The sequence below is a fragment of the Pongo abelii genome, chromosome 15, assembly GCF_028885655.2.
Source record: "Pongo abelii isolate AG06213 chromosome 15, NHGRI_mPonAbe1-v2.0_pri, whole genome shotgun sequence".
Lineage (NCBI taxonomy): Eukaryota > Metazoa > Chordata > Mammalia > Primates > Hominidae > Pongo > Pongo abelii.
In genome coordinates, this window is record NC_072000.2 from 59712406 (window position 1) to 59740396 (window position 27991).

Sequence of the window (27991 nt, forward strand, 5' to 3'; positions counted from 1 at the left end):
TTAAAAATTTTTTTAACTTTTTCTTCCTGTAGAATTTAAAACACTATAGTTATTTTTCTTTTCTTTTTCTAAAAACATTCTGTGATCTTGTAAGTCTGATTTGGTTCATCTTCTGCTTTAGGAAAGACAGCAAGAGGTGGAAGCTGTTGAGTTGGAGGCTAAAGAAGTTCTCAAAAAATTATTTCCAAAGGTGTCTGTCCCTTCTGATTTGGTAAGACTAATTTATTATTTTTTTTAACATGATGACATTATTCAAGAAAGGTATGAATAAGCAACATCATTTGCACTCCACTTGGTTTCAGTAGAGTGCTGATTTCTTGATCTTTCCTATTGTTAAGCTCGTGCTTTTCAGTAAAGATTAATAACTTGGTTCAAAACTCATTTCTATTTACCTGATAGTATTGTTTCTATAAAATTTTATATATGAGACATTATTTAGAAGATTGAAAACATCATATTTGGGAAAGAAATGTTTTTTAATGCTAATAAAACCAATATGGTAACATTCTTAATGGCTTTATTTAAAACTTAATTTTAAGTGATTGCTTCTTAGTTTTAGCAACACTTCCTTAATGTACTTGATACTATGAACCAGGCTCTTTACATTTTAAAACTCAAGATTTTTGGTCATCTATTACCTTCTTCAAGCAGAAATCTTACAGATAATATAGAAAAACTTGGTTTACTTGAGGTAGTACATGTTCTCCTTTGTTCAGAGAATTAACAATAATTACTTGAGGGCAGAGAAAGTCAGTGAATGTGCATGTGAGTTTCCTAGAATAGAGTGTAGGGTCTTTTTTTTTTTTCTTATTTAATGGAAAACTATTCAACAGAGAGACAAGCATAATGAGGCCTCATGTACCCAACATCTCTCCATAGCACTTATATGCATATCAGTACATGGCATGCATATAAGCAATCTTTTACCTCCCACCTTGCGCTCCCTAGATTATTTTGAAGGAACTCAAACATCAGAGCATTTCATCGGTAAATATTTCAGTACACATTTCTAAAACATAAGGATTTCTTTTTAAAAAGTGTGATATTACACTTAAAAATACATTCTTAATTTTGTATAGTATGTATTTCTCCAGTTGTCATATAAACTGTCTATTTTATTAAATAATAACTTATTGTAGTTTGTTTTAATCAGGATCCAAATAAGGTCAGTATGTAACTGGTTTGAGACATCTCTTAGATATATTTTAATCCACGGGTTCCCCGACTCTTTCTCAGCAACACCCCACCTCCTTTAAAAAAAAAAACAAAAACAAAACTTAGTGGTTTCCTATGAAGTTTCCCACAGTTTGGATTTAGTTGACTGCATCCCTGTGGTGTTAGCATGTTCCTCTTTTCTTTATGTATCTTTTATATATCAAATCTGTAATCAGGAATCTGATTCCTGGTCAGATTAAGGCTCAGTATTTTGGGGGTAGGGTAGAGTAGGGGCAAGACCACTTCATAGGCGGTGGTGTGCACTTTCATCAGGAGATTCGTAATGTCTGCTTGTCTTCGTTTGGCCCATTGGAACTTATTTAGGTTGGTTACCAAGTCGTTTTGACACAATGCTGCTAAACTTTGATAGCTTCTATGCTTTGTGGTATGATAAGGTGCTCCTGATTTATCATATACATTTCCTGCCCCAAACATAGAATCAACTATTTCTCCAAGGAGCTCTGTGGGTGCTAGGGGTGGGGTAAGTAAACTTAATGGCTTGTTCTATTTGTAGTCTGAGTTAAGTATAGCCTACATTTATTTCAAGTAAGGAGAGAAAACTCCTTTGTTTCCATTGTAACTATCGAGGATATGTTCCGATTTGATCAGTTTAGGAGATCTCTACCACTTTTGAGTTGAACTGATGAAATATCTAGCACTGAGTAAACGTATCGATACGCTATCAGTTCTAGTGCTGTTGTTAAATTGAACCTAAGAGAAAGGGTTGCTATTAATATATTTATTTTTTTTTGTTTGTGGCGTAACCTGTTTTTGTTTCTACTTTTTATTTATGGAAATAATATTGGGGGATGTATTTTTTGGCAGTACTTTGTGAGCCAAGAGAATTAATGATTGATAATTTCTGTTCTTCAAAGATTGTATAAGATCACCAGCAGTAAAAATTTTCTTTTCTAACAGCAATACTACCCACTCTCAGTAACCAGATCTTTTTGACACTATAAATGTTTATAAGTCATCATAATATATGGATGATACTGTTTGGCTTTTGTTCATATAGTTGTTAAAAGTTGAATATTTCTGCGTATAGTCTACAAGAAATGTACTAAACTTTCTATGTGCTAACATTAGAGTCTGGCATTTTAGGTTTGTAAAGATATGAAGGACAATAAACTATTTACGTTATAAAATAATAAAGCAATAAGCTTCATTAACATTAAGATAAGTCAAGATAATCAGTAGATATAAAAGTACATAAATTTTTTTTACTGTTTCCTTTTGCTGTTTTGCTGAGCAGTCAACATAGGAGAGATCTAAATTACATGACCTAGAGGGAAATTTACAAACTTTAAGCAACGAAACTAGTTTTTTATCTTAATTTATGTTGGGTACCAATAGTTGAAACTGTTAAGTAGGATTCTGACAGTGTACATTTAGTCTTGGTTCAGATTTATAATGTGAGAATGTTAAATAGTGTTTTAAAACTAATTTGATATTAAAGATATTGTACTATGGAGTGACTCAGCATCTACTTTTGTTTTTTGTTATTTGATAGTTTACAGAGAACCCTGATTCAGCTGCATATGTAACAGTTTATATTATAGCAGTTAATAAAAATTTCATGAGTTTTTTTTCTTAAATTTAATCCAAAGACTTAAAAGAAGGAATAAGAGGAAATTTGATTTAAAGTATCTAACACACAGATACACTTTATCAAAGTGTAAAATTCAGATAAGCATCAATAATTTAGAGTAATTTATTCTAAAATTTAGAGTAAATGCCAAAACTGTAATATATGCATATTTACCAGCTAACCTGTCAGTACAAATTGAGTTTTTGTTGGATTTAAACAAGTAAATGTGTATGCATATCACTTCTCATTAGGATTTTTAAAATGCTTAATAATATTTCCTAATTTGAATGAAATAATTTTAGAGTCCTTGGAGCATTTTCATAGAATTTGAAATCCTCCAAATGAAACATCTTCAGTTGAACTTCCACTTTATGAACTCAAAATACTTCATTTTTGAGAACTGTTTTACCTGGAAACAGTTTTGAAAAATTATTCTGGGTTTTTTGTGTTTTAAAGATTATTTGTCCTGGTGCTAGTAAGTGGTAGAGGCCAGATTTGAGCCCAGGTTTTTCTAACTGCAACTGCAGAATTTAGTTGAAAATACTCTTGGTTAGGTATATAAGATTTTATTTTGATGGTAGGTACGTAGGTCTGTTTTTAGTGCTTGTTTTAAAAGTGGGTTATGTCCAACTTATGCAGTAATTACATTCCTCTTTGAAATTTGTAGCTATGTCCTGTTTGTCTATGTAGGTTTCTTTTATAATTATCTAATTTGGTTATTTTAAATGTTTGACCTATTTTATTTGGATTTTTTTTTCTTTGGAAATTAATGATTTTAACTTTTCTCCTCCACAGAGTTACAGTGAATGGTTGCATGGATTTGAAAAAAAGGCAAAAGAATGTATGGCTGGAACTTCAGGGTCAGAGGAGGTTAAGGTTAGTTCAACAAATGAACTGTTTGTAATTTAAACATAGAAAAAAGAAGAATAAGATTTTGTCTTCATGAGCTTGGAAAAGATAAAAGATAATCGAATAAGGCTCTTTTGAGAAAGTGTAAGAAGGTGATTTCATTTTGTTTAAATTTTAGTTGAAATACAGTAAGTTGTCTTTGCATTTGATTTGTTTACAAAGCTAGTGTTTGCCATTCCTTTAACTCTGTATTTTAATTGTTTCTAAAATTGAATATTTATCCCTTACTATCTTTTTAGCCTAGGTTTAAAAAGTAAAGATCAGTCGAGATAGGTAGAATCTCACTGGTTTGCTGAAGCATCCCCAAATACATCGTTAGAGGTATTTAGAAACTGGATTGGTTTTTATCCTTGGCTACTGAAATTGGGGGGATTTATTATTATTGTTTTCTTGTATCTCAAGTGGCATGAATAAAATCCTCTTTCCCATGTGTGTAGTATAGGCATTGTGACCGTCCTTCACATGTGGGTCTGCTTTGATCTTACCACCTGACTAAAGACTTTAGTACCAAGACTATTTATTATAACATTGTTTAATAAAAATGACCAAAAGGGTCATTGAATGAACTTCACTGCTACTTAGAAAGGTTGAAATGTAGTGTTTCCTTATAAAACACTTTGAAACCATTTATCATACTACAGTATTAAGTACTAAAACAAACTTGAAGCGTAAAACTTTCCGGTAGAATTATGGAATTTTTCTTTATTTCGTTCTTTGCAGGTTCTAGAGCACAAGTTAAAAGAAGCTGATGAAATGCACACATTGTTACAGCTTGAGTGTGAAAAATACAAATCCGTCCTTGCAGAAACAGTAGGAAATGATTTTTAATCTACATTTTGATTTTACTTTAAATCATTACCTTCTTCCTTCGTGGCCTAAATAGTTTTATCTTGGCATTAGAACATGAATTTTTCAAAACAACTATACTTTTGTCTGTAGGAAGGAATTTTACAGAAGCTACAGAGGAGTGTTGAGCAAGAAGAAAATAAATGGAAAGTTAAGGTCGATGAATCACACAAGACTATTAAACAGGTATTTACAAAAGAAAAGCTTAGAGCAGTGGTTCTCAATGTGTGGGGCTTGAACCAGCAGTATCAGCATCACCATGCACATTCTTGGGCCCCAACCCAGCTACCAAATCCAAAACATGTATGTGGGGTGGCAGCAGTCTGTGTTTTCATGAGCCCTCCAGAATAGTCTAATGCCCACCCAAGTTTGAAAATCACCGGTTTTAAAGTATGACTAAAGGGTAATCATATAGAATGTAGAGTGCTAGTTACAGAACTATCGTGTGATAAGGTAAAGAATACTGGGTTCAAAATCAGTTTTAAAGTATTTAACCCATAATATAGAATTCAAGAAAAAGTTCTTCTATTCGTGGGACCTGAATGTTATTGTGCAACCTTAATTTTTCTCCCTTTTACTTCAGCGTGATAAAGAGTACCATTACTCACTTATTTTTTGGGGCCAATGTGCAGAATTTACAGTTGCTGATGGTACTCTAATGCACTTGCAGAATAAATACAGCTGAATATCAGTAAATACTAATCAAAAATTAATCACTTTTAGCCGAGCCTGATAGACAAATGGAGTAGGTTTGGACCACAATTTAAATCAAGTTCAATGTGACTCATTTTTAAGGTCTTTTAAAATTCAGTAAGACTTTAAATGAGATGCATTTCAAAACCTTGGAAGTGTCTTTTAATTGATCAGAATTCTACAGGATAGAAACTGCTATATCCTTGGTGGTTTACTTGGCCATATAATTGTTTCACATTTCAGATGCAGTCATCATTTACATCTTCAGAACAAGAGCTAGAGCGATTAAGAAGAGAAAATAAGGATATTGAAAATGTATGTTATTTGATTGTTTTACTTGTAACCTATGGATTTGTTTTTAGCATTAACGGTTGTCTGAAGATCTATAGTTTAAGATTACTTTATAGTTATGCTCTTAATATCTTGGGTAGTGTTTGAGTTGATATAGTTTTATATTCATAAGTGTCATAATTTTGCCTTGTGGGGAAATATTATGAAAGGAAATTTTAAGTGTGTTAACTTTTCCTTTGTTGCATTGCTAGCTGAGAAGAGAACGAGAACATTTGGAAATGGAACTAGAAAAGGCAGAGATGGAACGATCTACCTATGTTACAGAAGTCAGAGAGGTACTTAAAACAGAATCTTTTCAAACTTGCTTCTCAATTCAGATTAAGTTTATAACAGTGATATTTCAGTATAAGTTGTTTGTGGCAGAGCTTCCGAGTAGCATACAAAACATGGGCTATCATAAGGAGATCAATCTTAAACTCTAAACTTCATTGCAGCTGAAAGATCTGTTGACTGAATTGCAGAAAAAACTTGATGATTCATATTCTGAAGCAGTAAGACAGAATGAAGAGCTAAATTTGGTAAGAAGCTTGTCCTCCACTGGGTATCAAGTAGGCACTGAAAACACTTTGTTGACATGTGGAGAAACCATCCAAGCTTTTTTTTCTTTGCTAACATCTTTAGCTTGGCCTTTTTGTAAGTCTAAGATAATCTTCATATTCCGATGATTCCTAAGATTATCTTTCTTTTCTTGACTCCTAAAATGATCCGTCTTTTCTTAGCTCCTAACAATGGCATGTTTGGCTTCCAACTCTTTTTCAAAATTTTCGATGTTTTATAAATCCTATTTTCTCAAACAGCAGTCTTTTCTGTGAATAAAGAAATGAAAGATTGGCTGAGTTACGAAGATTTTCTTCTCAGACTATCATAGCTAATGGGGCCTTTTATTTTCTAACCTGGGAGAAGATTATATTGAAAGTCAAAGACACGTATTCTTCATTCAAGGGCAGTAATCTAATCCAGTTTCTAATTTTAACCTAGTCTCTCTATATATTACAAATATTAAAAAGCGTACAAGAGTCTTTATTATCAACATACTATTTAGAGCATAGTAATCCTAAAAGCATAGACTTTGAGATAAAGTTAGCTAAATGTCTTAGAACATATGGTACCCTGTATTCCTATTCTCAAGTTTTCTAAAAACTGTACTGATTGTGACAGATTTAGCTATTAGACAAATATGGCTGTCTTGCTCTCTGTTTCAAACAACAATTTTTAGGTCTTCCTTGTGAGTTAAAAATTGTTACAGCACAGGGATTAGATTTTTTTTTTTTTGAGTACCTTAATAAACTCTCAGAAGATTACAGTAAGTAAGTTTTTTCTTTACCCAAAGTTCACCCTGCCCAGTTTGGAATTTTCTTGTTAGCATTACTCCATGTACCAAGAAAACTTTAACTCATTCATTTGTGGTTGGTATCCTATGTTATGGCAAAAATTTATGGGAATCAATTTTTAGAGTAGAGCTGTGTGAAATACAGGTTGCATATTCTTTATCTGGAATGCTTGGAACCAGCTATTTTGGGGGGGATTTTGGATTATTTGTATTATATGCTTGCTCTGTATGTGTCCCTTATCTGAAAACCCGAAATCTGAAATGCTCCAGTGAACATTTCCTTTGAGTGTCATGTCAGTGCTTAAAAAGTTTAGGATTTTGGAGCATTTCAGAGTTCAGATTTTCAGATTAGGGATGTTCATACACACACAGCCCTACACACACAGAGCCCTACACCTCTAATTTTTAAATCTTTGTTTTATTTACCAATGTTTTACTTTAATTGAACTCATTCACACTGCATTGTGAGACTAGTTCTATGCTATACATTGCACAGATTAGGACTGTGATATGTCATGGCTATAAGTCCTCACTCTGTGTTTTTAAAAAATCATTTCTAACTAGTTGTTAGAGTTTTACTTATTAACTTTGGTGCTTAGTGGCTGACTCAACAGTTACATGGTTACATCTCCACTCAGCTTAATGCTTTATTTTGATTTTTTGTCCCTCTACTTCTGTCAGGAGATCATTTTGAGTGGTTGATACTTACTTTTTTTCCCTAGTCTTGAGTTTGGAATCTTTATTTTAATGTTTGTTTGCTCAGAATAACTGCTGCTACTTTTTATGATAAAATAGCTTTGTTTGCCTGTGCGTTCTTTGTGTATTCTTGGGCCAAAAGATTCATTTCTCTGATGGAGAATATTAAAACTCAAAGTTGTGTAAAGGAGCAAAATTTATTTGGGTACTTACATAGAATTCCTCAGATAAAATTTCCAAGTGGAGTTTCCCTCCGCCCCACTGCCGCCCCTTTTTAATTCTCCCTCCAATTTTAAATGTCACTGCCTTGTATTTCCCGCTTTGGGCCTCTAGAACTGTTTCAAAAGTGCCCATGGGTGGGAAGCAAAAACAAATACCTTATGAGAATAAGAAGACAGTTTTTTGGGAGCAATATAGTTCATTTTCCTTGCTCATATTTAATTGGAAAATCAGAGAAGTGGCATTATATATTCGCACTGGAGTTACAGAACTTTCTGTTTTGACAGATTGGTTATTCATAGGTGTGTCGTAAGGCATTTCTTGATGGTATAATTTAGGCCAGTGTGGTCTTGTACTACCCCTTAGTGAAGCCTTAAACGATGGTCAGTATTTTGGGAGTTTTAATTTGACTGGATTTGTAGTCTTCTGTTCAATGTTTTTAAAAATATTGTATAATTGACTCTTTAATTGAACTGTATAGATTAAGAAAGCCTTTAAAAACTAATGGATAAAGTATCTATTTGGCTTTTAATTTGGAATAATTTCAGTGACTGTTACAAATAGTGATACCTTTAAAAGGCACTTTACTGGAATTTGATGGTTTTGTTTTTGCATTTGCAGTTTTCTACTCTAAACTGTAGTTCATTTCTGTGGCTTTTCTTATGTTTAGCTTTACAGATGGGAACCTCTACTGCTTAGCCTTTCTATACATCTGGTGCAGCATATTGGCTAATCCACTGTGCATAATAACTGTTAGCAATCCCATTCATTCTTCAGTCCTAGAGGTATCAGCATAATCAAAGAATGATGCAAATTAAGTTAATTGTGGTGTTCCTTTATTTTTACAGTTGAAGGCACAGTTAAATGAAACACTCACAAAACTTAGAACTGAACAAAATGAAAGACAGAAGGTAGCTGGTGATTTGCATAAGGTAGGCACTGTTTGTCCTAGAGATGTAGTATCACGAGCCTATGTTGTGTGTTTAGTCTTAAGCAAACTTATGCTGCTAATTCTGGATTTGTTGTTTTGCATCATTATATTAACCTTTTATAAATTTAAGCTGCTTGTTATTAGTTACTATTTTGGAACGAAACTTTTCGGCTTGTTTTTCCAGGATTCTTAATTCACTTCATTATTTCCTCACGTTTCTATAATTAATTGCTTTATAAAGTACAGAGTAAAATTTAGTTGGAGTTATTAAAATTTGGCTGCATCCATATATTTTTTAAAATTGGGATTTGGCTGTGTATTCATTTACAAAGTATGTTTCTCTTGGTCTTTTGGATAAAACAAAGATATAAATTTCTGTTTTTTTCAGAAGTTTTTCCTTCATTTATTTCTTCATACAAATATATTTTTCCTAATCTCAATGCAAATGAATGATTTTTAGGACTGCATTTCTTTGCATTGGTTTGACAGATTATTTATAATTCTGTTTTGAGGTCTATTTTTAATAGTAGAATTCACATATTCTTATATCAAAGCTGTTTTAGAGCTATGGTAGTGTTTATGGATATATCATCATTAGCAAAACAAATGTCACTTTTTGGAATTGCAAGAACAAGAGGTACGCATGCCTTAAATTTTGATAGTATAAAATGGAATCCCAGAAACCCAACAGTAGTAATTTATACTCCTCTCAACATGGTATGAGAACGTGTATTTCCCTATAACCTCACCAATATTAGATATTGTCTAACATTTAAATATTTGATATTCTGATAGATTTTAAAAGTTATCTCATTTTAAAAAATAATTCTCCTTTTAAAGAGTTGAAAGAAATTTTTTTTTTTGAGATGGAGTTTCACTCTTGTTGCTCAGGCTGGAGTGCAATGGCACGATCTTGGCTCACTGCAACCTCCGCTTCCCAGGTTCAGTCGATTCTCCTTCCTCAGCCTCCCTAGTAGCTAGAATTACAGGCATGTGCCACCATACCCAGCTGATTTTGTATTTTTAGTAGAAATGGGGTTTCTCCATGTTGGTCAGGCTGGTCTCGAACTCCCAACCTCAGGTGATCCGCCCGCCTCGGCCTCCCAAAGTGCTAGGATTACAGGCGTGAGCCACTGCGCCCAGCAACATGGCCCTTTAAAAAGTAAAAAATATTCTTAGCTTGTGTTCTGTACAAAAACAGGCTTTGGGCCAGATTTGACTAACCTTTAATCTAGACTAATACTAACCGAAATATCAACTACGGTTATTTCTGTTTTTAAATTTCTTTATATAGTTTCTGTATTACTTAAGCTTTTAAAAACAGTGAACATATGTTCTTATAATCTGGTGGGGGGTGAAGCTATTTTCATTTTGGAGGGAAAAACCTGTGTTGTCTTTTGAGAGGAGATTTTACCTTCTACAAAATGAATAAAATTATTCATTTTTTATGTATTTATCAACTGTATTATTTAGTAGCTACCATATTGCTTTCCTTATAGGCTCAACAGTCACTGGAGCTTATCCAGTCAAAAATAGTAAAAGCTGCTGGAGACACTACTGTTATTGAAAATAGTGATGTTTCCCCAGAAACGGTATGTATTTTCTTCATCCCCAGATCTCTGAGCTAGTTACCTTGTGACCTGTGTGAAGAACAAAAATGTATAAGGTCCATCTCTGAAAGTCATCTTTCTTGAAAATATTCTGTCCCTAAAACGTAGTGTTTTCACTGATGTTTGATCTCATTTTTGCTTAGTGAGGTATGTTAATTTTAAGGGTTGTGTTGAGAGGTATGGAGCAGGGGTCCCCAATCCCTGGACTGTGGACAGGTACCAGTCAGTGGCTTTTTAGGAACCAGGCCACACAGCAGGAGATGAGTGGTGGGTTAATGACCATTACCGCCTGAGCTCTGCCTCCTGTCAGATCAGTGGCAGCATTAGATTCTCATAGGAGTGCAAACCCTATTGTGAACTGCATACTCCTTATGAGAATCTAATGCCTGATGATCTGAGGTGGAACAGTTTCATCCTGAAACTATCCCCGCACTCACCCATCTGTGGAAAAATTGTCTTCCACAAAACTGGTCCCTGGTGCCAAAACGGTTGGGTACTGCTGGCTTAGAGTATAGACTCTGGAGCTAGACTGCCTATGTTTGAATCCTGGCTCTGCCACTTAGTAGCTATGTGAATTTGGGCAGATCTTAGCCACTTTGTGCTTTAGTTGCCCCATCTGTAAAAGGCAATGATAATAGTACCTATCCTGTGGGGTTTTTGAAAGAAGTAAATGAGTTAATACATAAAACACTTAAAATAGTAGGTGGTACTTACAACAGTGCCTGGCACTTACTTAGTAAGAGCTCAATATATATTAACTTTTTTTACTATTTGGAATGTGCTTTCTTTTGCAGGGCAAATTTTTTTTTCTGAAAGAAAAAATGGATATATTTCTGATATTCATAGATTCTAGATTTTTTTCCTTTTGTGTCCAAGTGACAACATTTATAACATAGTTTTCTTTGGTGCCAACTAGTTTGCACCACTAGTTAGCAAACAGTATTTCTCTATGTGGTTTTTGTTATTGTTGATTTTCATGTCATTGTTCAGATTTTTTAATGTTTGTGTTTAAATCAGCAATATAACATTTTCTGTTGTTTGGTTGTACATTTCTTTTCCTTGTGTATGGAGTTTATCATCACTTCCATCTTCTTTTTAGGAGTCTTCTGAGAAGGAGACAATGTCTGTAAGTCTAAATCAGACTGTAACACAGTTACAGCAGTTGCTTCAGGCAGTAAACCAACAGCTCACAAAAGAGAAAGAGCACTACCAGGTGTTAGGTAAGGACAACTGAAATATTGCTGTCTATGGGTAATTGACGTTAGGTGTATGTGTAATGTGTATTTACATAAATAAAGGAAGCTCACTTCACTAGAGGAAATATTCCTTCTTTATCTCTCTCAGAACTTCAGATGACAGCCTTAAGCTTTCTTGGAGCTTTAGTTCTATTTTGTGCATATTTTGAAGGTCTTGTAGCTTGGAGGGGTTATCTTTGCCTCCTTTGACCTTTGTATCAAACAGATTCTCTTGTAACTTGGCTGCCTGGGTTTTTGTGTGTTGCCTCAATACCTGCAACTGCTTCGTTAGTTTATTCTGTTCTTAGTTTAGAGTAAGTATCTGTGACCTTTTCTCCCCCTTCCCTTCCTTCCTCCTTTCCTCCCTCCCAAAATAAAATGACCATAACATTTTAACTGAGGTAAGATTGCTGAACTGAAAGTAAAGTCATCACAGTGTCATAAAATTGAAAGCTGGTTTTTATTCAAGTTTGCTTTTGTTAGGTAATCTAAGAAATTCATTCATTAGCTCCTGAAGTGAGATTTTTACTTGAGGATAGCTAAACCCATAATTAACCAAGTCATGTTATGAGCTTTTATTGTCTATATTACCTTGGAAGGCTCAGATTTGGTAGCATTTTAAAATGACTTGTATTCCAGCGGTGAATGCAGTTTTTGTTTTTCTGGTTGTAGGTTTTTTTTTTTTTTGTTTTGTTTTTTCTGTTGCTACCTGGATTTTACCTGTTTTATGAATAACTTAAGTCACACTGCCTAGAGTGTAATTAGAGTATTCAGATATGCACTGAATACTTCAGATATTCTTCTTTTGAAGATATTTTCTCTAAAACAATCATGATATCCTGGAGACCCTGAGGGGCAACTCATCACTGAATTATCCCTTTCAGAACCCCTGATAATACTGTGTTGGGCTATACAAGGCCTCAGGGAGAGCTTAGGTATTCTGGAAAAGTTGGGATGGACTTCCATTTTGATGTTACAGGAGCATTTTGTCTCACTTTAGAGTGATCATCCTCTGGCCTACCTTGACACATGCTCTCCTTCAAAATGCTAATTCAGGTCAGTTATCTCTAACATGACTTTCTATATGATAAGCCCAGCTCATTCTTCAGCATATCAACAAAAGTAATTAAGCCTCATCCCAAATCTTTTATCCTTGGTAAGCTGACTTCTCCAGTTTCCCAGTGTAAAAATTCTGCCAATTTGCTCGCTTTTCCAAATTAGGAAGTAACCTTGCTTCCTAGGGAAACTCTTCCATCGCTCCTTCCCAGGACTTCAGCCTTATTCTTTCCACTGGCTCCCTCTGTTCAGTCTTGAAAACATGCTCAGATGGCTTATTTTAACCTTGTACTTCCTTCAGGTTACCACCGTTATTTTTTACTTTTTTACTATTTAGTATTCTTAAGAAAATACTCTCTATCTACTTATTTATTGTTATTGATTACTTTATACACTCTAGAATGGCTTTTCTTCCTGCTATTTCAATGAAATCATTTTTGCAAAAATCATTAATGATCCCTAATTGCTAGATCCAATATAGGCCCTTCTTTTGCATGTGATGAGATACTGAAAGTACTTATGAAATATGTCAAAAATGCTGATGTTAGACCTTTGCGTTATAAGGGAAGGGTTTCATTTCTAGAGAGCTTAAACAATTAAAAGATTGCCTATTACCCCTTGCCTTTAGACCTAAGCAATATTCTCTCTTTAGCATCTCATAGATGTTCTTTAATATTTTTCTTTTCTTCCTAAATACATAGTCTGCTCATTTTAAGTCTTGTGAACTATTTTTGGCTTGTCCGTTGCCACATTTGTTTTAATTGTATTACATTTGAGACATATGAATCATTGATAATAACACTTTTTCTTTTTGATTTACAGAATTATAGTAATTTATTAAAATATGTCTGTATACCCTCACAACGCAGTTGGCAGACAGCTCCCCTAAGTGATAGCACAACATTCTTTTGTCAGCTGATAAACATAAGTCCAAGTTTGGCAAGTGGGTGGTTGACAGTATTATATCATGAATGATAGGCTAGATTGTTATGAAAATAGAGGCCCACCAGACCCTCTCGAACTTCTTCATTCCTTAGGCTCTGCCTGGCATTGACGTTGATAATTCTTCCTTATGTGCTTATGTTTTGGTTCCCATAGCTCTTCTTTATACCCGTTAAATGTTTGTGTTACCCTCAGGTTTTTATCCTTAGCTATCATTTTTGCTACATGTATTCTCCCTCCCGTATACTCTATTTAAACTGACACGAGATGATTAAATTGAAAATAACACATTTCTTAATCATTAGAATGTAGGTAATAGGTTAATATATCTAATGTCAAGAAACCTTTAAAAATATACACAAGTACTTATGAATTGTTTATGATAATGCTGCACATAGTAAAGGGAGAGTTGTTTTTAAAAACAAATATGCAAGAGATAATATGCAGTGATGTAGTTTTTCTAAATCCTGATACATAGTATTTAGCGTTTCTTAGAACTGTAGGGGAGGTGTATTTAACTGATATCTTTAATTTGTGAAAACTTTTCTTTTGGAAATTTTTTTTCCCATTACCTATTTTTCCTCCCCCCCATCAAAAAAAGAAAAGGGTACCATCCTCCTCTTTCCATTTGAGGGGAGTGGGAGATTGATTAAGATGCCTTTTATATGAATTGACAGTATTGGCATTTTATAATATACTTTTTTGTTCCCAGATATCTACTCTTTATGTTTCACATTTGCCTGGTTTCTAAGTTTTCTAGGTGTATTTCTAACCAAATCAGAAAACTTTATTATCCCAGGTTACCTTATCTTGGAACCAGTTTGTAGAATCCTGTTGAGGGAGGATGATAATTTAAATAGCTGATACTTCATGAGTATGCCTGTAAGCATAAGCATGCTTCCAACATGTGGCAGCTCTTTTAATCTTCACAACCACCCTGTGCGTTAGGTAGGTAGGTATTATTATTCCCATGTTACAAAAGACCCAAAGAGATTCTATAACTTGTCCAAGGTCATACGGCTAATAAATGGGCGAGCTGGGGTTTAAATCAAGGTAGTTTGGGTACAGGGCTTGTGTTCTTAATCATTGCTTTTCTTCTCCCTAATTCAGGCACTGTGTTCACTGATCCCTTTTGTCACTGTTTTCTTTTCTCCTCATTTTGTCTTTTTATTTGTTTATTTTTTTTGCCAGCCTCTTAGAAATTTTGTCAGTGAATTCTGACTTTTTCCTAAAGTTGGTATTTGGTTTGTCAGTAGTGTATTGGAGAGGCTTACAGTATTATCCAGATGAAATGGAGGTGAAGCTCTGTGTGTGCTCTCTGTACCCCCTTTAACAAATAGATTCTTAAGTGTTTCTGGAAGAAAAAGTCCTTTTGTAGTGCTCCTGAAGTACAAGAGTTAATGCTCTGGAGAAAAACTTATCTTATTTCTACACTGAACCTTGGCTATCGTATGGATCAGGTTTTCATTTTCTGTAATATGTTTACATAGCACTTTAGAGTTTAATGTACTAGTGATCTTTTTAGACTTTCCAATCAACTGTTAATAGCCAGTGATAACTTTGCTTTTTAATTTTCCAATTGCTTCTTTCCTCTAAACTTTTTATTTTGAAAAACTTCACACATAAAGTTGAAAGAATAGTACAACACCCATAAACCCTCCACCTGCTTCATCTCTTTCTATATGTCTACATATTTTGTTGTTGTTAAACTAATTGAAAGTAACTTTTAGTCGTTATGACATTTTATCTCTAAGTACTTTAGCACGCATCTCCGAAAACAAGACATTGTTTTACCAATCAGTGGTACCATTATTACATCCAAAAAGACAAAATAGTAGTTATGTAGTATCTGATATTAAACCTTTGTTCACATTTTGTCAATCGTACCCAAAGTAGCTTTTTAACTATTTTCCCCAAACCAGAATCCAAGGCAAAATTTAACATGTTGTGTTTGGTTAAGTCCTCTTAGTCTCTCTAATGGCTTTTGAAGTTTAATTTCTGTAGTCATCTTATGTGACTTAGAAAACTTCATATGAGCTAAAAAAAAAAAAAATCTATTTCTGCTCTTTTAAATTATTTGTTCACTGGGGTAAGGTTGTATTCAACCTCTTTTCATTGCTACTCACTCACTTTAGCTTTACATTCTCTTGAGTAGGACTTAATAAAAATGGATTACCAGTGTTGTTGTCTTAAATGTTTTCTAACAGAATTTGGCTCACATTCAAAAATATCTACCTAAAAGCTTGTTTCCTTTGAATCCTGAGATTTTTCTCATTTTGATTACCATTAGTGTGAATTACTTTGAGTCTATTTGAAAGGGCCATGCTAGATCAAATGGAAGATGTACTTTTGGTGTTTGACAAATGTCTTCTGATTGCCTTCTGTTGCTTTGTTTTAAAGTGAAATTCATTCTTTCTGATCTTTTACAGAGTGAAGTAATTGGGAAACTGTTCATTTGAGGATAAAAAAGGCATTGTATTATATTTTGCCAAATTAAAGCCTTATTTATGTTTTCACCCTTTCTACTTTGTCAGAAACACTGAACAGAGTTTTGTCTTTTCTAATCCTTGTTAGACTACTGATTTAAAGAAAGAAAAAAAAAAGCCAACTCTGTAGACACCTTCAGAGTTTAGTTTTATAATAAAAACTGTTTGAATAATTAGACCTTTACATTCCTGAAGATAAACATGTAATCTTTTATCTTATTTTGCTCAATAAAATTGTTCAGAAGATCAAAGTGGTAAAGACAATGTAAAATTTAACATTTTAATACTGATGTTGAACACTGTTTTACTTAACATTTTGGGAAGTAACTGCCTCTGACTTCAACTCAAGAAAACACTTTTTTGTTGCTAATGTAATCGGTTTTTGTAATGGCGTCAGCAAATAAAAGGATGCTTATTATTCAAACTTGACTTGTTCTAATTTTTATTGAGCTTTAACAGATTTCATTAGTAGTACAGATCATTGTAATTTAGAATACAGCTATTAATTGGCAACCATTCAACAAGATAGGTTTATGTAGCTTCTATAACCTTTCTAACTGGTGCTCTGGGTCCTCTTCGGTTTGGTCCAATATAAAGTGCCCCAGGAGTGCTGGGGTTTCAGAAAGGACAGAGCAAGCGTTTAGAATTTCAGACTTAACACCCACACTTCAGGTAGAGGAGCTCTATTTTTACCATTACTATTATTTTTTTGAAGTAATAATTAACTTTTAGTTTTCTTTCTCAGGCACTGTTACACCGTTTACATGTGTCATCTTTTTTGTTGTTGTTGTTATTGTTGTTACTGTTTTTTGATACAGAGTCTCACTCTGTTGTCCACGCAGGAGTGCAGTGGCACGATCTGGGCTTACTGCAACCTCCGTCTCCTGGGTTCAAGCGATTCTCATGTAGCTGGGATTACAGGCACCAGCCACCATGCCTGGCTAATTTTTGTATTTTTAGTGGAAAAAGGTTTTCACCTTGTTGGCCAGGCTGGTCTTGAACTGCTGACCTCAAGTGATCCACCCATCTTGGCCTCCCAAAGTGCTGGGATTACCGGTGTGAACCACTGTGCCCGGCCGATGAAAGTTTTTTTTAATAATTGGTTAAAAACACTTCAGATGCTGAATAACCACTGAGAAATATCTTGTGCCATTGAGTACTGAAGTACCCATTAGGCTGCACTGTGGTCATCTTGTTATTTTGGTGCACATAACGGTCATGCTTCTGTCATGGGGCCTCTGCATTTTCTCTTCTCTGGGCTTGGAACTCTCCTCTGGTGTGTCAGCTTTGGCTTGCTCCTTCACTGTGTTGAAATCTGCTTAAATGTCACCCTTCTCATTAAGTCTTTCCTGACTATCTGCTATCCTTCTGCCCTCCCTATTCTGCCTTATTGTCTGTCATACTTGATTTCTACTCCCCTTGTTCCCACCAGTAAGTAAGCTCCACAAGGACAAGAAACATCTCTTTGGTTCTTTGCTGTATCTGTAGCCTGAGACAGTGCCTGATACGTCATTGTGCTCGACTATTTGAATGAATGGATAAAATTCATTTTTGGAGGTTGAAGATTATCTCAAGTGGTGCTTCCTAACCTTTTCACTTCACTGCACATGTAGTATTTCTAAGGCATATAGAAATCAACTGAAGTGACTTCTTATGGTCAGTGAGGACTGGTGTGGGGATTCAAGCTACCTTTTGCTACCTTTGCTGCTTTCAGCAAATCATTAGGAAATTGATCTGAAGGCCAGATACTACATCATCAGCCTCTTTCCTTTGTCCTTTCCCATTGCCTAAAGGTGCTCCTGTTGCTGCCACCTGTAACAAACAAATTCTGCCTTCCAAGTTACAGTGTCTTCTTGCTACTCTTCCTCTCTTCAGAGCTAAGTTCCTCAGAAGAATTGTGTAATTCTATTATTTTTTTCAACCTTTCTGTATGTTTGAATTTAAAAAAATAAATTTCAAAGGACTCTGGGGACACAGTCCAGTCTCCTGTCAGTTTGTATCCCTTCCCTCAACATCCCAACCTTACAGTCATTCATCTTTTGCCTCTGAAGTAGCAGGAAGTTCACAACATTGCCTTTTCTAACTTGACAGCTGTAATTGTTAATGGTTCTTGTATGACATTATTAAAAGTTGTGTCCCTGATACTTGCATCAATCTGTCCTTTCTCACTACAGAATCACATAGGAAAATGTTATCACACTCTCAGTGATTGTTCAGATAAGCGAAGATAATTCTCTGCTCTACGTTCATTCCCCTTACAGTTAAAGATTCCCAGCTCCTTAGTTGCACTGAGTGATTAAAGGCCAAAGTAGCCTCCTTGCCTCAATCCCCGACTGTCCGCCTCCTCCCAGTGTATTACAAACCTATCTCCAGGAGAGGAAGGGAGCATCAAAAGAGAAGGAATTCTGTGTCATCAAACTCAATGGCTCTCCTTGCCACTATCACAGTCAACTGAGGCAGAAAGCCCTAAGAAAATGACACATTGAAGAAAGCTTACAGGAAGAGCATAAAGAATAGTCAGGGGCAGACTTCTTGATCCCCAAAAAGAGAAGAGAGAGACATGGAAGGGAGGAGTGGGGATGCCTGTGAAGCCGGCCATACCCTTGGGTGTGGGGTAGGAAAACTAATTCGTTTCCTGGAGGTAGTGATATTGTGTAAAGCATCCAGGCTTGAGCTGCCTTGCATGTGTTTCACTCTAGCTGCAGGAGGCTATGTGGCGTATAGCTGTGGGCAATAGCTGTATTGCTCACAGAGTTAGAGCTAGATTTTTCATGTGTCTTGCATCCCGGGACAGAGACTGCATGTGGGCACCTGCCACTTGTGGAATCTGCCCAGGATGAGATGTAGGGAGAAGCAGTTACCACCAGAAGGAGGCTGCAGTTACACCCGCGGTTAAGACATGTTTGTCCCTTGATCTCATTCATTTGGGTCCCCAGAAAAGGGAGGGCAAAGGAAAAATGAAAGAGAAGACAATTCCTTGTTGACATTATTAAAGCCAGGGGGCAGATGGGAGATGGGTTATTAAACTGGGTTGGACTGGACTTGTATTAACCGGAGTTACAGAGCAGCTTTTGGGTCTACTTAGGATGTGCAGAAGAGGGAGACTCCGCAAAGCATAGTTGGAGACTATGGTTGGGAAAGGACACTAACTTCTTAGGCTGTTCTGCAACCTGGGTGGTAGATTTTTTTTCTTGACTACGTTTCTGTCATTTTTATTTTCCTAGGAAATCTGGCCATTTCATATTTGTTGGCAGAGTTCTACAAGGCAGCCAACATACCACTTGTACAACCTGTCACATGCCAGATGTTTTTTAAGCAGCTACGTTAGTTCATTTAATCTTCCGTAGAATTTAACTGACCAGGGTTGTGCTTTCATCATCTTCATTTTATAGATAAGGAAACTGAGGCACAGGGAGGATAATTAAATTATCCAAGGTCTCACAGCTACTAAGTAGAGGAACCAGGTTTCCAACCTCCAACCTAAGCTGTCTGGCTTGATTGCCTTATTTATACTCATTAAAATTTTTTTTATATATGTATGCATTTATAAATGTGAGTGTAATTATATAAATTACTAGAGTAATTTTTAAATTAGACTATACATAGTCTGATAATTTTTAAATTTACTCATTTTTTTCCCTCCATTTGTTCCTGTTGTTAAGGTGCCTTCTCTCATTTTGTCTTGATTCTACTTTGCAAAGGATTGCCTACCTTTGTGGTTCTCAAAAGTATGGTTTGCAGACCACTGGGAATCTCCAAGACCCTTTCTAGGAGTTTGCAAGGTCAAACTTAATTTTCATAATAAGATGTTATTTGCCTTTTTCACCATATTGACATCTGCGCTGAATGGTACCTCAGCAAGTGTTAAAGCAGTGGCTCCCAATTGTTTGTTTGTTACTGTATTTACACCACTACTCACCCCAGTAAAAGTCCTACTACAATATCAAAGTCACCTAAGAATGTCTTCTGATGAGATCAGTAGTGATGGTAATGAATGTGATTTTGTGATATGTGTAATAAAGTGTGTCAACATTTGGAAGATCTGTATAACTCAGTGAACCAGTATTTTCCAAATTATCAATGCACAGTGTTACAAAGTCATGCATGGGTGAAAGATCCCTTCAAAAAGCAAGACAGGGCTGGGCGTGGTGGTGGGCACCTGTAATCCCAGCTACTCGGGAGGCTGAGGTGAGAGAATCACTTGAACTAGGGAGGCAGAGGTTGCAGTGAGCTGAGATTGTGCCACTGCACTCCAGCCTAGGCAACAAGAGAGAAACTCCATCTCAAAAAAAAAAAAAAGGGCACGACAAACCAATGGACTTTAATGTAACAGTGCAAAAAGTTCATTGATATCATTTCAGACTCCATATTGTGGTTAATCTTTAATAAATTACCACTTGAGTTTGGCTGTAGCATTAAAGAACATCCACAGTTGTCTGAAATAGCTGCCTTTTTTCCAAGGATATGTCTGTGTGAGGCCAGATTTTTTTCATACACTTCAACCAAAACAACATATCACAACAGATTGAATTCGGAAGCAGTTGCCTTCTATTAGGCCAGGAATTAAAGAGCTTTACAAGGCCGGGTGCAGTGGCTCATGACTCATTACAGCACTATGGAAGGCCGGAGTGGGAGGATCCCTTGAGGAGGCCGGGAGTTCAAGAGCAGCCTAGGCAACATAGGGAGACCCCTTCTCTACAAAAAAGATCTGCAAATATGTAAAGTCATGCCACTCTTCTCATTATATCTTTTGAGTTTTGGAAAATGAAGTTATAGTTCATGAAAATATGTTCATTATATTGTTATTTTAAATTAGTAAACTTCCAGTTTTCTTGGTTTTAATTTCTAGTACATTGAATATTGATAGAAATTAGATTTTAAGTCTAAAGCAGTTCTGAGATCAAAAACAAGTCACTGGTCTGGCATGTTGGTTTATTTTTCCAACAGTTTTAAATTATATTGGACAACTTAGTATTTTTTATGTATTTTGTTTTATATTCAATTCATTTATGTTTTTATTCTTTTTACTCTTTTTGTTTTCTTTTCCAACTTACCTGTAAATTTTAATTCATTTATTTTCAGTTCCTGTTTTCTAATAATTTAGGCTATACATTTTCCTCTGGACTTCTTTACCTGCATCTCGGATTTTGATACACAGGGATTTTGTTGTCTTCCAGTTTTTAATTTTTTTAAATTGTGAATATTTCAAACATACAGAAAAGCATAGAAAATAAGAGAAAAAGTCTGTGTTCCTCCACCTTCTGTTCGCTTGAATTTTTTAAATAAAAGAAAACATTAGCTACAGTTGAAACATCTTGTATAACCCCCATCCAATTTCCCTCCATTTTCAGAGGTAGCCACTGCACTGAAGCTGAAATTTATCATTTAATTTCATGTTGTTATCAATACCATAGGTAGGTATCCATAACTAATGTAATATTATTTTGCATGTTTTCAAAATTTATACAAATCGTTCTGCCATTTGCTTTATTCATTCAATATTAACTTTAAAATTTATTCATTTTGAACTATGAATATGCCACAATTTATACATTCCCACCTTCAGCTGGGCTTTCTTTAAGCTTTTTTTTTTTTTTTGGAGTGTGTTATATATTTGTCACATGCATAGATTTTTAAAGGATCCTTTTCTAATATTGCATTTTTGTCAGTGAATATGACCTATATGACACCAATTTCCTGAATTTGTGGAAACTTCAGAAAGAAATTATAAACCAAAAAAGAAATTTATTTAGTCTTGGTTTAGAATAAGAATGTGTCAACAAGAATATGAAGCTTTGGCAGGAAATGATTTCATTATCTGAAAGTTTGAGTTTCCAAGTTACTATACCAGACTGGTTGTTACCCTCTTCAGTTAAAAAATAAGAGGGAGTTGGGGAATATTTATTTTCCAGTGATCTCAGAAAACAGGAAACAGTCAAACAGGTGGGGAAAGGTCTTATTTACATTTGCATTTCTGCATTGTCTCTTGCTTTTGCTATGAAGAATCTAGCAGTTATGAGTTTATGAGTCAATAGCAGGTTCTTCCTGAGCTATTCAATACAGAGTTCTTGGGATTTCATCCAGTGCCAAATACAAAGTTCCTATTTAGTAAATGCAGTATTGATTTCAAAATATATAAAATATGTTATTGTTGAGTTAATCCACAGACTATAGTTACAGGAAATGGAAATTTGCTTACTTATGTTGATGAATTGTGTTGGTAAGTTCCATTGCCACCTAAATTGTGCAGGCTTATCAAACCTCTGCATCTAGTTTTTCTCCTTGCTAGCTATGTAAATAAAATAAAAATGTGACCGTGTTAGTCATTTCTTGCATTGCTATAAAGAAATACCCATGGCAGGGTAATGTATAAGGAAAAGCTTAATTGGCTCGTGGTTCTGCAGGCTGTACAGAAATCAGGGTGCTGGCATCTGCTTCTGATGAGACTTCAGGAAGCCTATAATCATGGCAGAAAGCAAAGGGGGAGCCGGAGTATTGCATGGCAAGCAGGAGCAAGAGAGAAGGGGAAGGGACTGCGCACTTTTAAACAACCACATTTCATGTCAACTAACTGAGCAAGAACTCACTCATCATGCTAACTAAGCAAATCATGAGGGATCTGCCCCAGTGATCTGAATACCTCCTGCTAGGCCCTACCTCCACTGGGGATTACATTTCAACATGGATTTGGAGGGGACAAACATCCAAACTGTATCAGTGACTAGCAAATTCTAACTCAAATGCAATAATATGAGTTTTCTTTAACAATTCCTTTGTTGCCAATTATATAGTCAGTATCTGTAAATGTTCCAAACTATTGAAAGTATGTTTTATACTTGTTAAATTCAAATTTGTTAATTGATACATTCTCAGTTCCCAAACTGTGTTTCTGGTTCAGTGGGTGTGGGTTAGGGTTCAAGAATTTGCATTTCAAACAAATTCCCAGCAGCTAATGCTGCTGGTTTGGGGAACGCACTGAAAGTCACGCATATGGTTTTCAATTTGCCTTTCTTCTTTTGCAATTTCTTCACAGTTTCTCATTAAATGAATGTTCTTGTTTTCAAGGTTTTAAAATATTTACTAAGTATTTTTATACCATTTCTATAAATTCTACAAATTTGGAGAGGAACAGAGATTGCAACATGTGTTTGGCTCCAGTTGGTGGTTCTCTTGGTGTTTCTTGATATTTTCTCATCATGTCACACAGAGAATAGTTTTTTCAGAAATAAGTCAAATTTAAGCTTTTTTCCTCTTCAGTGAATTTCTTTGTTATCCACCCTGGCAAAGTCTGAATATGCATGAATTCTGTTCTCCGATTGACCAATATTGTGATTTTTATCCCCTTGAAGAAGGAATTGCTTGGAATAATGTAAGATGAGACAAATGTAAGTTTTTCCCACTTTTGGTAACAAGGACAGGGTGGTTTATTCACCTAATACCATGAGGACAATATAGGAACCCAGGTATAAAAGTTTTTATGGAATCTTAGCCCTAATGTTCTGTTAGGTAACAGTCTCTATAGTCTTAGTCTTCTGTTAGAACAGATAAATATGTCCAGTCAGATGAAACAGGTTTTTTTCCTGACAACTAATCCTGGTAACTTTCTGCCTGTATCGACACCTATTTTGAATAAACTAGCTTGCATTTCCTACCCACATTTGCATGGAGAATACAGAACTTTTGCATATGTGCTGAGCACCTGGTTTTAATATCATGAGTAGCCTTAACACATAATTGCCCCAGTTTCTGTTCACTCTCACAATGGCCTAGGAGTTAACTTTACAATTTTTAACTGGATTGTGGCTGATGCTTCTATAAAGCGATTAGCATGTATTATTAGTAATAATTACAACAACAAAATAATGGCAGTTATAATAATTGCAAACATTTATTGAGTGCTGTTTTCCAGGTACAATGCTTAGTGTTTTAAATCCATGTTTCATTTTGCTACTGGTATGTTGGAAGGTTATCCAGAAAGTTGTATTGTTGTAGGAGTTTATTCTTTGGAGTCTTTATAGAGCTTTACAGTGCCTAAGTTGAATGTTTGGTAATAGCTGTTTCTTAAAATTACTTTTATTTAATATTGATTTGATTGAGAATGACAGTTGTAAAATACATGTGAGGTATAAATAATAAGAATGCAATGAGCACTTGGTTACCTGCTATCCTATTTAAAAGAGATAATGTTACCGTTACTTTGAGTTTCCTTGGATATCCTTTCCCAATCCCATCCAACTCCAACCACTCACAGATAAAATCACAATTCCAAATTTGTGTATGTTATTTCTTTGTTTTTTGTAAGTAGTGTTTTTGTATAGGTTTACACATCCAATAGTACATTATTTAGTTTTATATGCTTTTGACCTTTACTAAGATGGATGATTAATGTCTTCTGTGATGTGCCTTTTTTGCTCAACATTATTTTATGAGAGTCATAAATATGGTTGCATATAGCTTGAGTTCCTCCTTCTTTTCCCTTTCTCTTTCCCCTGTCTTTTTTCCTCTTCCCCCTTCGTCTTCCTATATAATGTTTAATTGAGGGAATACACCAAAATGTCCTTATCCATCTGTTCTAAATGGACAGTAACAGGGTCCATTTTTTAGAATATGAGCTATTGTGAATAATGGTGCTGTGTATATTCTGGTACATATGTTCTTGGGTCTGAGGATAGGAGCTTTTCTAGGGTATATACCTAGGGATGGAACTTTGGCTTATAGAATATGTACGTGTTCCATTTTACTAGGAACCACAAGCCTGTTTTCCATAGTGATTGTTTTAATTTACATTTCCATAAAAAGTATATGGGAGTTTCTATTGCTCTATAACTTCACAGCACTTGGTATTATTCTACAAATCATTTTTCTTTTGCCAATATAGTGGGAGTTAACTGAGATCTCATGGTTTGTTTTTAAACCATTTTATTAAAATATAATGGATGTAGAATAAATCACACATATGTGTACAGTTGGATAAATTTTGCAATATGAACCACAATCAAGATAATGAATATAAACATTACCCACAAAAGATTTCTTGTTAACCTTTGTAACTTGTCTTCTCTCCCGCTTTCCTGTCCCCAAGCAACTCCTGATAATGCTTTCTCTCGATGGTAATATGCATTTTCTAGAATCATACAGTAGGTACTTATTTTTTGTCTGACATCTTTCACTCAGCATAATAATAATCAATAGTCCCTTTTATTTCTGAGTACATGGCATCATATGTATATACTACAATTGATTTGTTCATTTATAGATGAATGTTTGTATTTTTCTAGTTTTTGCCTATTGTAAATAAAGCTGCTATCAACATGTATATACAAGACTTGTACATAAGTGTTCTTAAAAACATAAACCAAAATACCAAGCTATAATTGAACATTAAGAGACGTCCACCAGGATAATCTGTATCAGTCTTTTGCACAGATCATCCTATTAGTAAGCAGGGCTACTCCAGCCATCAAATCACGGAAGAGGAAAATTATGAGGCAGTGATAATTTGGGATGTGGTGGGCAGGAGGGAGTCAAGGGACAGCATCCCTGCATTGCCCATCAGTCTCTCCCGTTCAGAAGTCACTCTTTGACTTCATTTCCCTAGCTGTCTCCTGCCAAGCCACTGTGTCTGGAGCTGATCCACCTTCCTATTGATATTCTTTGTGATCTTTGTGTTTTTTTGCTACAGTGACAATAACAATAGTTAACATATGTCGAGCTTTCCATGTGCTACCACCCTTCTCCCTAATGGTTTATCCTCACCCCATTTTACCCTCACAGCAACTCCAGGAAGTCAATAATGTTCCTCATTCCCCCTGCCTCATAGGGCTGCTATAAGGATGAGGTAAGAGAATGCTCATAAAGCACTCAGGCTAGTGTCTGGAACATAAACTTAATGTATGTTAGCTGTTACTATTGTTTTTAAAATGGTTGTCTGGATACTAAACCTCTCTCTGTAACCATTATACACCCTTTATCTGGCCCCTGGCCTCTGAGGGCTCTGGGCACCAGTTCGCGTTTTCCAAAAAATCTTTTCCAGAATTGCAAAGGGCTGGGAGAGGCCAGGAGTGAAATAGAGAATCCCTTACAGTCAGCCTTCCAACTTTGCATTAAAGAAAGCATATTGAATAAATTTTTGTCTTCTCCCTCCTAAGATCTCACTAAAATGATAATAGAAGAATTATAAAAAGGTATAAACTTGAGACATTTTCAGATAAATGAAAGCTGAGAGAATTTATCACCCACACACCAGCACTATAAGAAACGCTAAACGCAGTTCCCTGTAGCTGGAGGTAAAGGTAATGACACCAGATGAAAACTTGAATGCACAGGAAGAAATGAAGAGTTCCAAAAAGGCGAAATATGTGAAAATATAAAGACTATCTTTTTATTTTTAAAAAATGTATTTAAAGGGTAACTAAATTTTAAAGTAAAACTATGTAGATGTAAAATACATGACAGAAAGGAGCACAAAAGACTTGGGACAAATGGAATTATGTTATTGTAATGTTGCATATGTGGGGCAGTATGACATTAATTTCAAATAGACTGATAAGGAGGCATAATGTAATCCCTAAAGCAACAAATAATTATACAAAGGGGCACAGCTGAAAAGAAAGGGAATAAAACATACTACTAAAAAGAAGACTGGAAAAAAAAGCAACAGTAGAAAATGATGACAAAAACAACCAGTAACTAAAAAGCTGAACAAAATACAGAATCCACCATTTTTAGACACTGGACAACAGACAACAGGACCATGGTGACTGAGAAAAAGGGGACAAATGAGATGAGCTTTCACTCTCCAGAGTCCCTGCCTGGGAGCCATGTCCAAAATATGGTGTGAGGAAGGGGATGTTAAAGAGTCATGCAGCCTCACGGAGTTGAAGAGATAGAAGTCAGAGTTTGAGATAGCCAAACCAACTATAATTTGTGGAGCAGAATACCCAAGAGGATGGAGCTATAGAGTTTCAGAAATCGAACAGGGATTCCCTTGAGTCTTTGGCTGAATACTAATCTGCTCGTGCTTAGGGCAAAGCCCCACAAAGCTAAGCCAGGATAACTTCCAGGGAGAGAATAATTACTGCTCATTAACAATTCTATTGTTTAGGAAATAAATTGGCTTATTAAACAGATAATTTGATAAGTTTGGATTGGTTCTTTGGTGCCTGTTCAACCTCACAGCAAAAGATTTAAAAATCTTCATTCTGTTCCAGAAAAAGAAAAAGCACAAGATTCTGAACCAGTAAAGACCCTATCAGAGTACATGCCACTGTCCTGAATGTCTTGCTGTCTCTACTCCCTACCCTGCATGTCTTTATTTCTATTATAATAGCAGAATTCCAAACACCAGGTTCCTTCCATGCCAGATAACAGACTTTACTAGACTATCATCGGCCTTTTATAGGTGAGGTAACCAAGACAAAGCAAGGTTGTATCTTGTTATAGATGACATGTAGAAAGTCAGCTGGAAGTAGAACTTACTGCGCCAAGGTTTCAGTCTAGTTTACTTATAGGCTTAGGAGGGAAAAATGCCTGCTCATGCAACTTATCCCAAGGGAAAGTTTAGAAGCAGGGGTAACTGCAGAGAAAAATTCCACAAACTGTGGCATTTTTGCCATTGGCAAAGTAAGCCACCCAACTCAACGATTTAAATGATTAGAATAAGCACAATTGAGGCTTCAATGTGGGACCATTTGTCTTCCTGCCAGAAAATGAACAAATGGCAGATTCAGTTACTACCATTTTAATGACAGCCATATTGTTTCCTTTTATTTGAAGCGTTTGAATGTTTGGAGTCCCAAGCTTAAATTACCCTAATCATGATAGAGCAAATAAGCACATTTTAGTGATATTGACACTTCCCACAACCATAGCCCTCAGCAAT

The 27991-nt window shown here is 35.4% G+C and overlaps 1 protein-coding gene across 37 annotated transcripts in view; it reads left to right on the forward strand.

Moving 5' to 3' along the window:
* KTN1 (kinectin 1) overlaps positions 1 to 27991 on the forward strand; it is a 140343-nt gene that overhangs the window by 86690 nt on the left and 25662 nt on the right. For 12 of the 37 annotated variants that reach the window (XM_024231387.3, XM_024231389.3, XM_054530150.2 and 9 more), the window contains 10 exons: positions 122 to 211; positions 3602 to 3682; positions 4436 to 4525; positions 4655 to 4747; positions 5498 to 5569; positions 5797 to 5880; positions 8699 to 8782; positions 10281 to 10373; positions 11491 to 11611; positions 16054 to 16534. In XM_024231387.3, coding sequence (XP_024087155.3) covers positions 122 to 211; positions 3602 to 3682; positions 4436 to 4525; positions 4655 to 4747; positions 5498 to 5569; positions 5797 to 5880; positions 8699 to 8782; positions 10281 to 10373; positions 11491 to 11611; positions 16054 to 16058 — 813 coding nt within the window. In that variant the 3' untranslated portion in view covers positions 16059 to 16534. Of the gene's footprint in view, positions 1 to 121; positions 212 to 3601; positions 3683 to 4435; positions 4526 to 4654; positions 4748 to 5497; positions 5570 to 5796; positions 5881 to 6039; positions 6124 to 8698; positions 8783 to 10280; positions 10374 to 11490; positions 11612 to 12626; positions 12683 to 16053; positions 16535 to 27991 lie in introns of those variants that run through there. The other 25 variants (XM_024231383.3, XM_024231388.3, XM_054530146.2 and 22 more) reach the window with 4 other exon arrangements.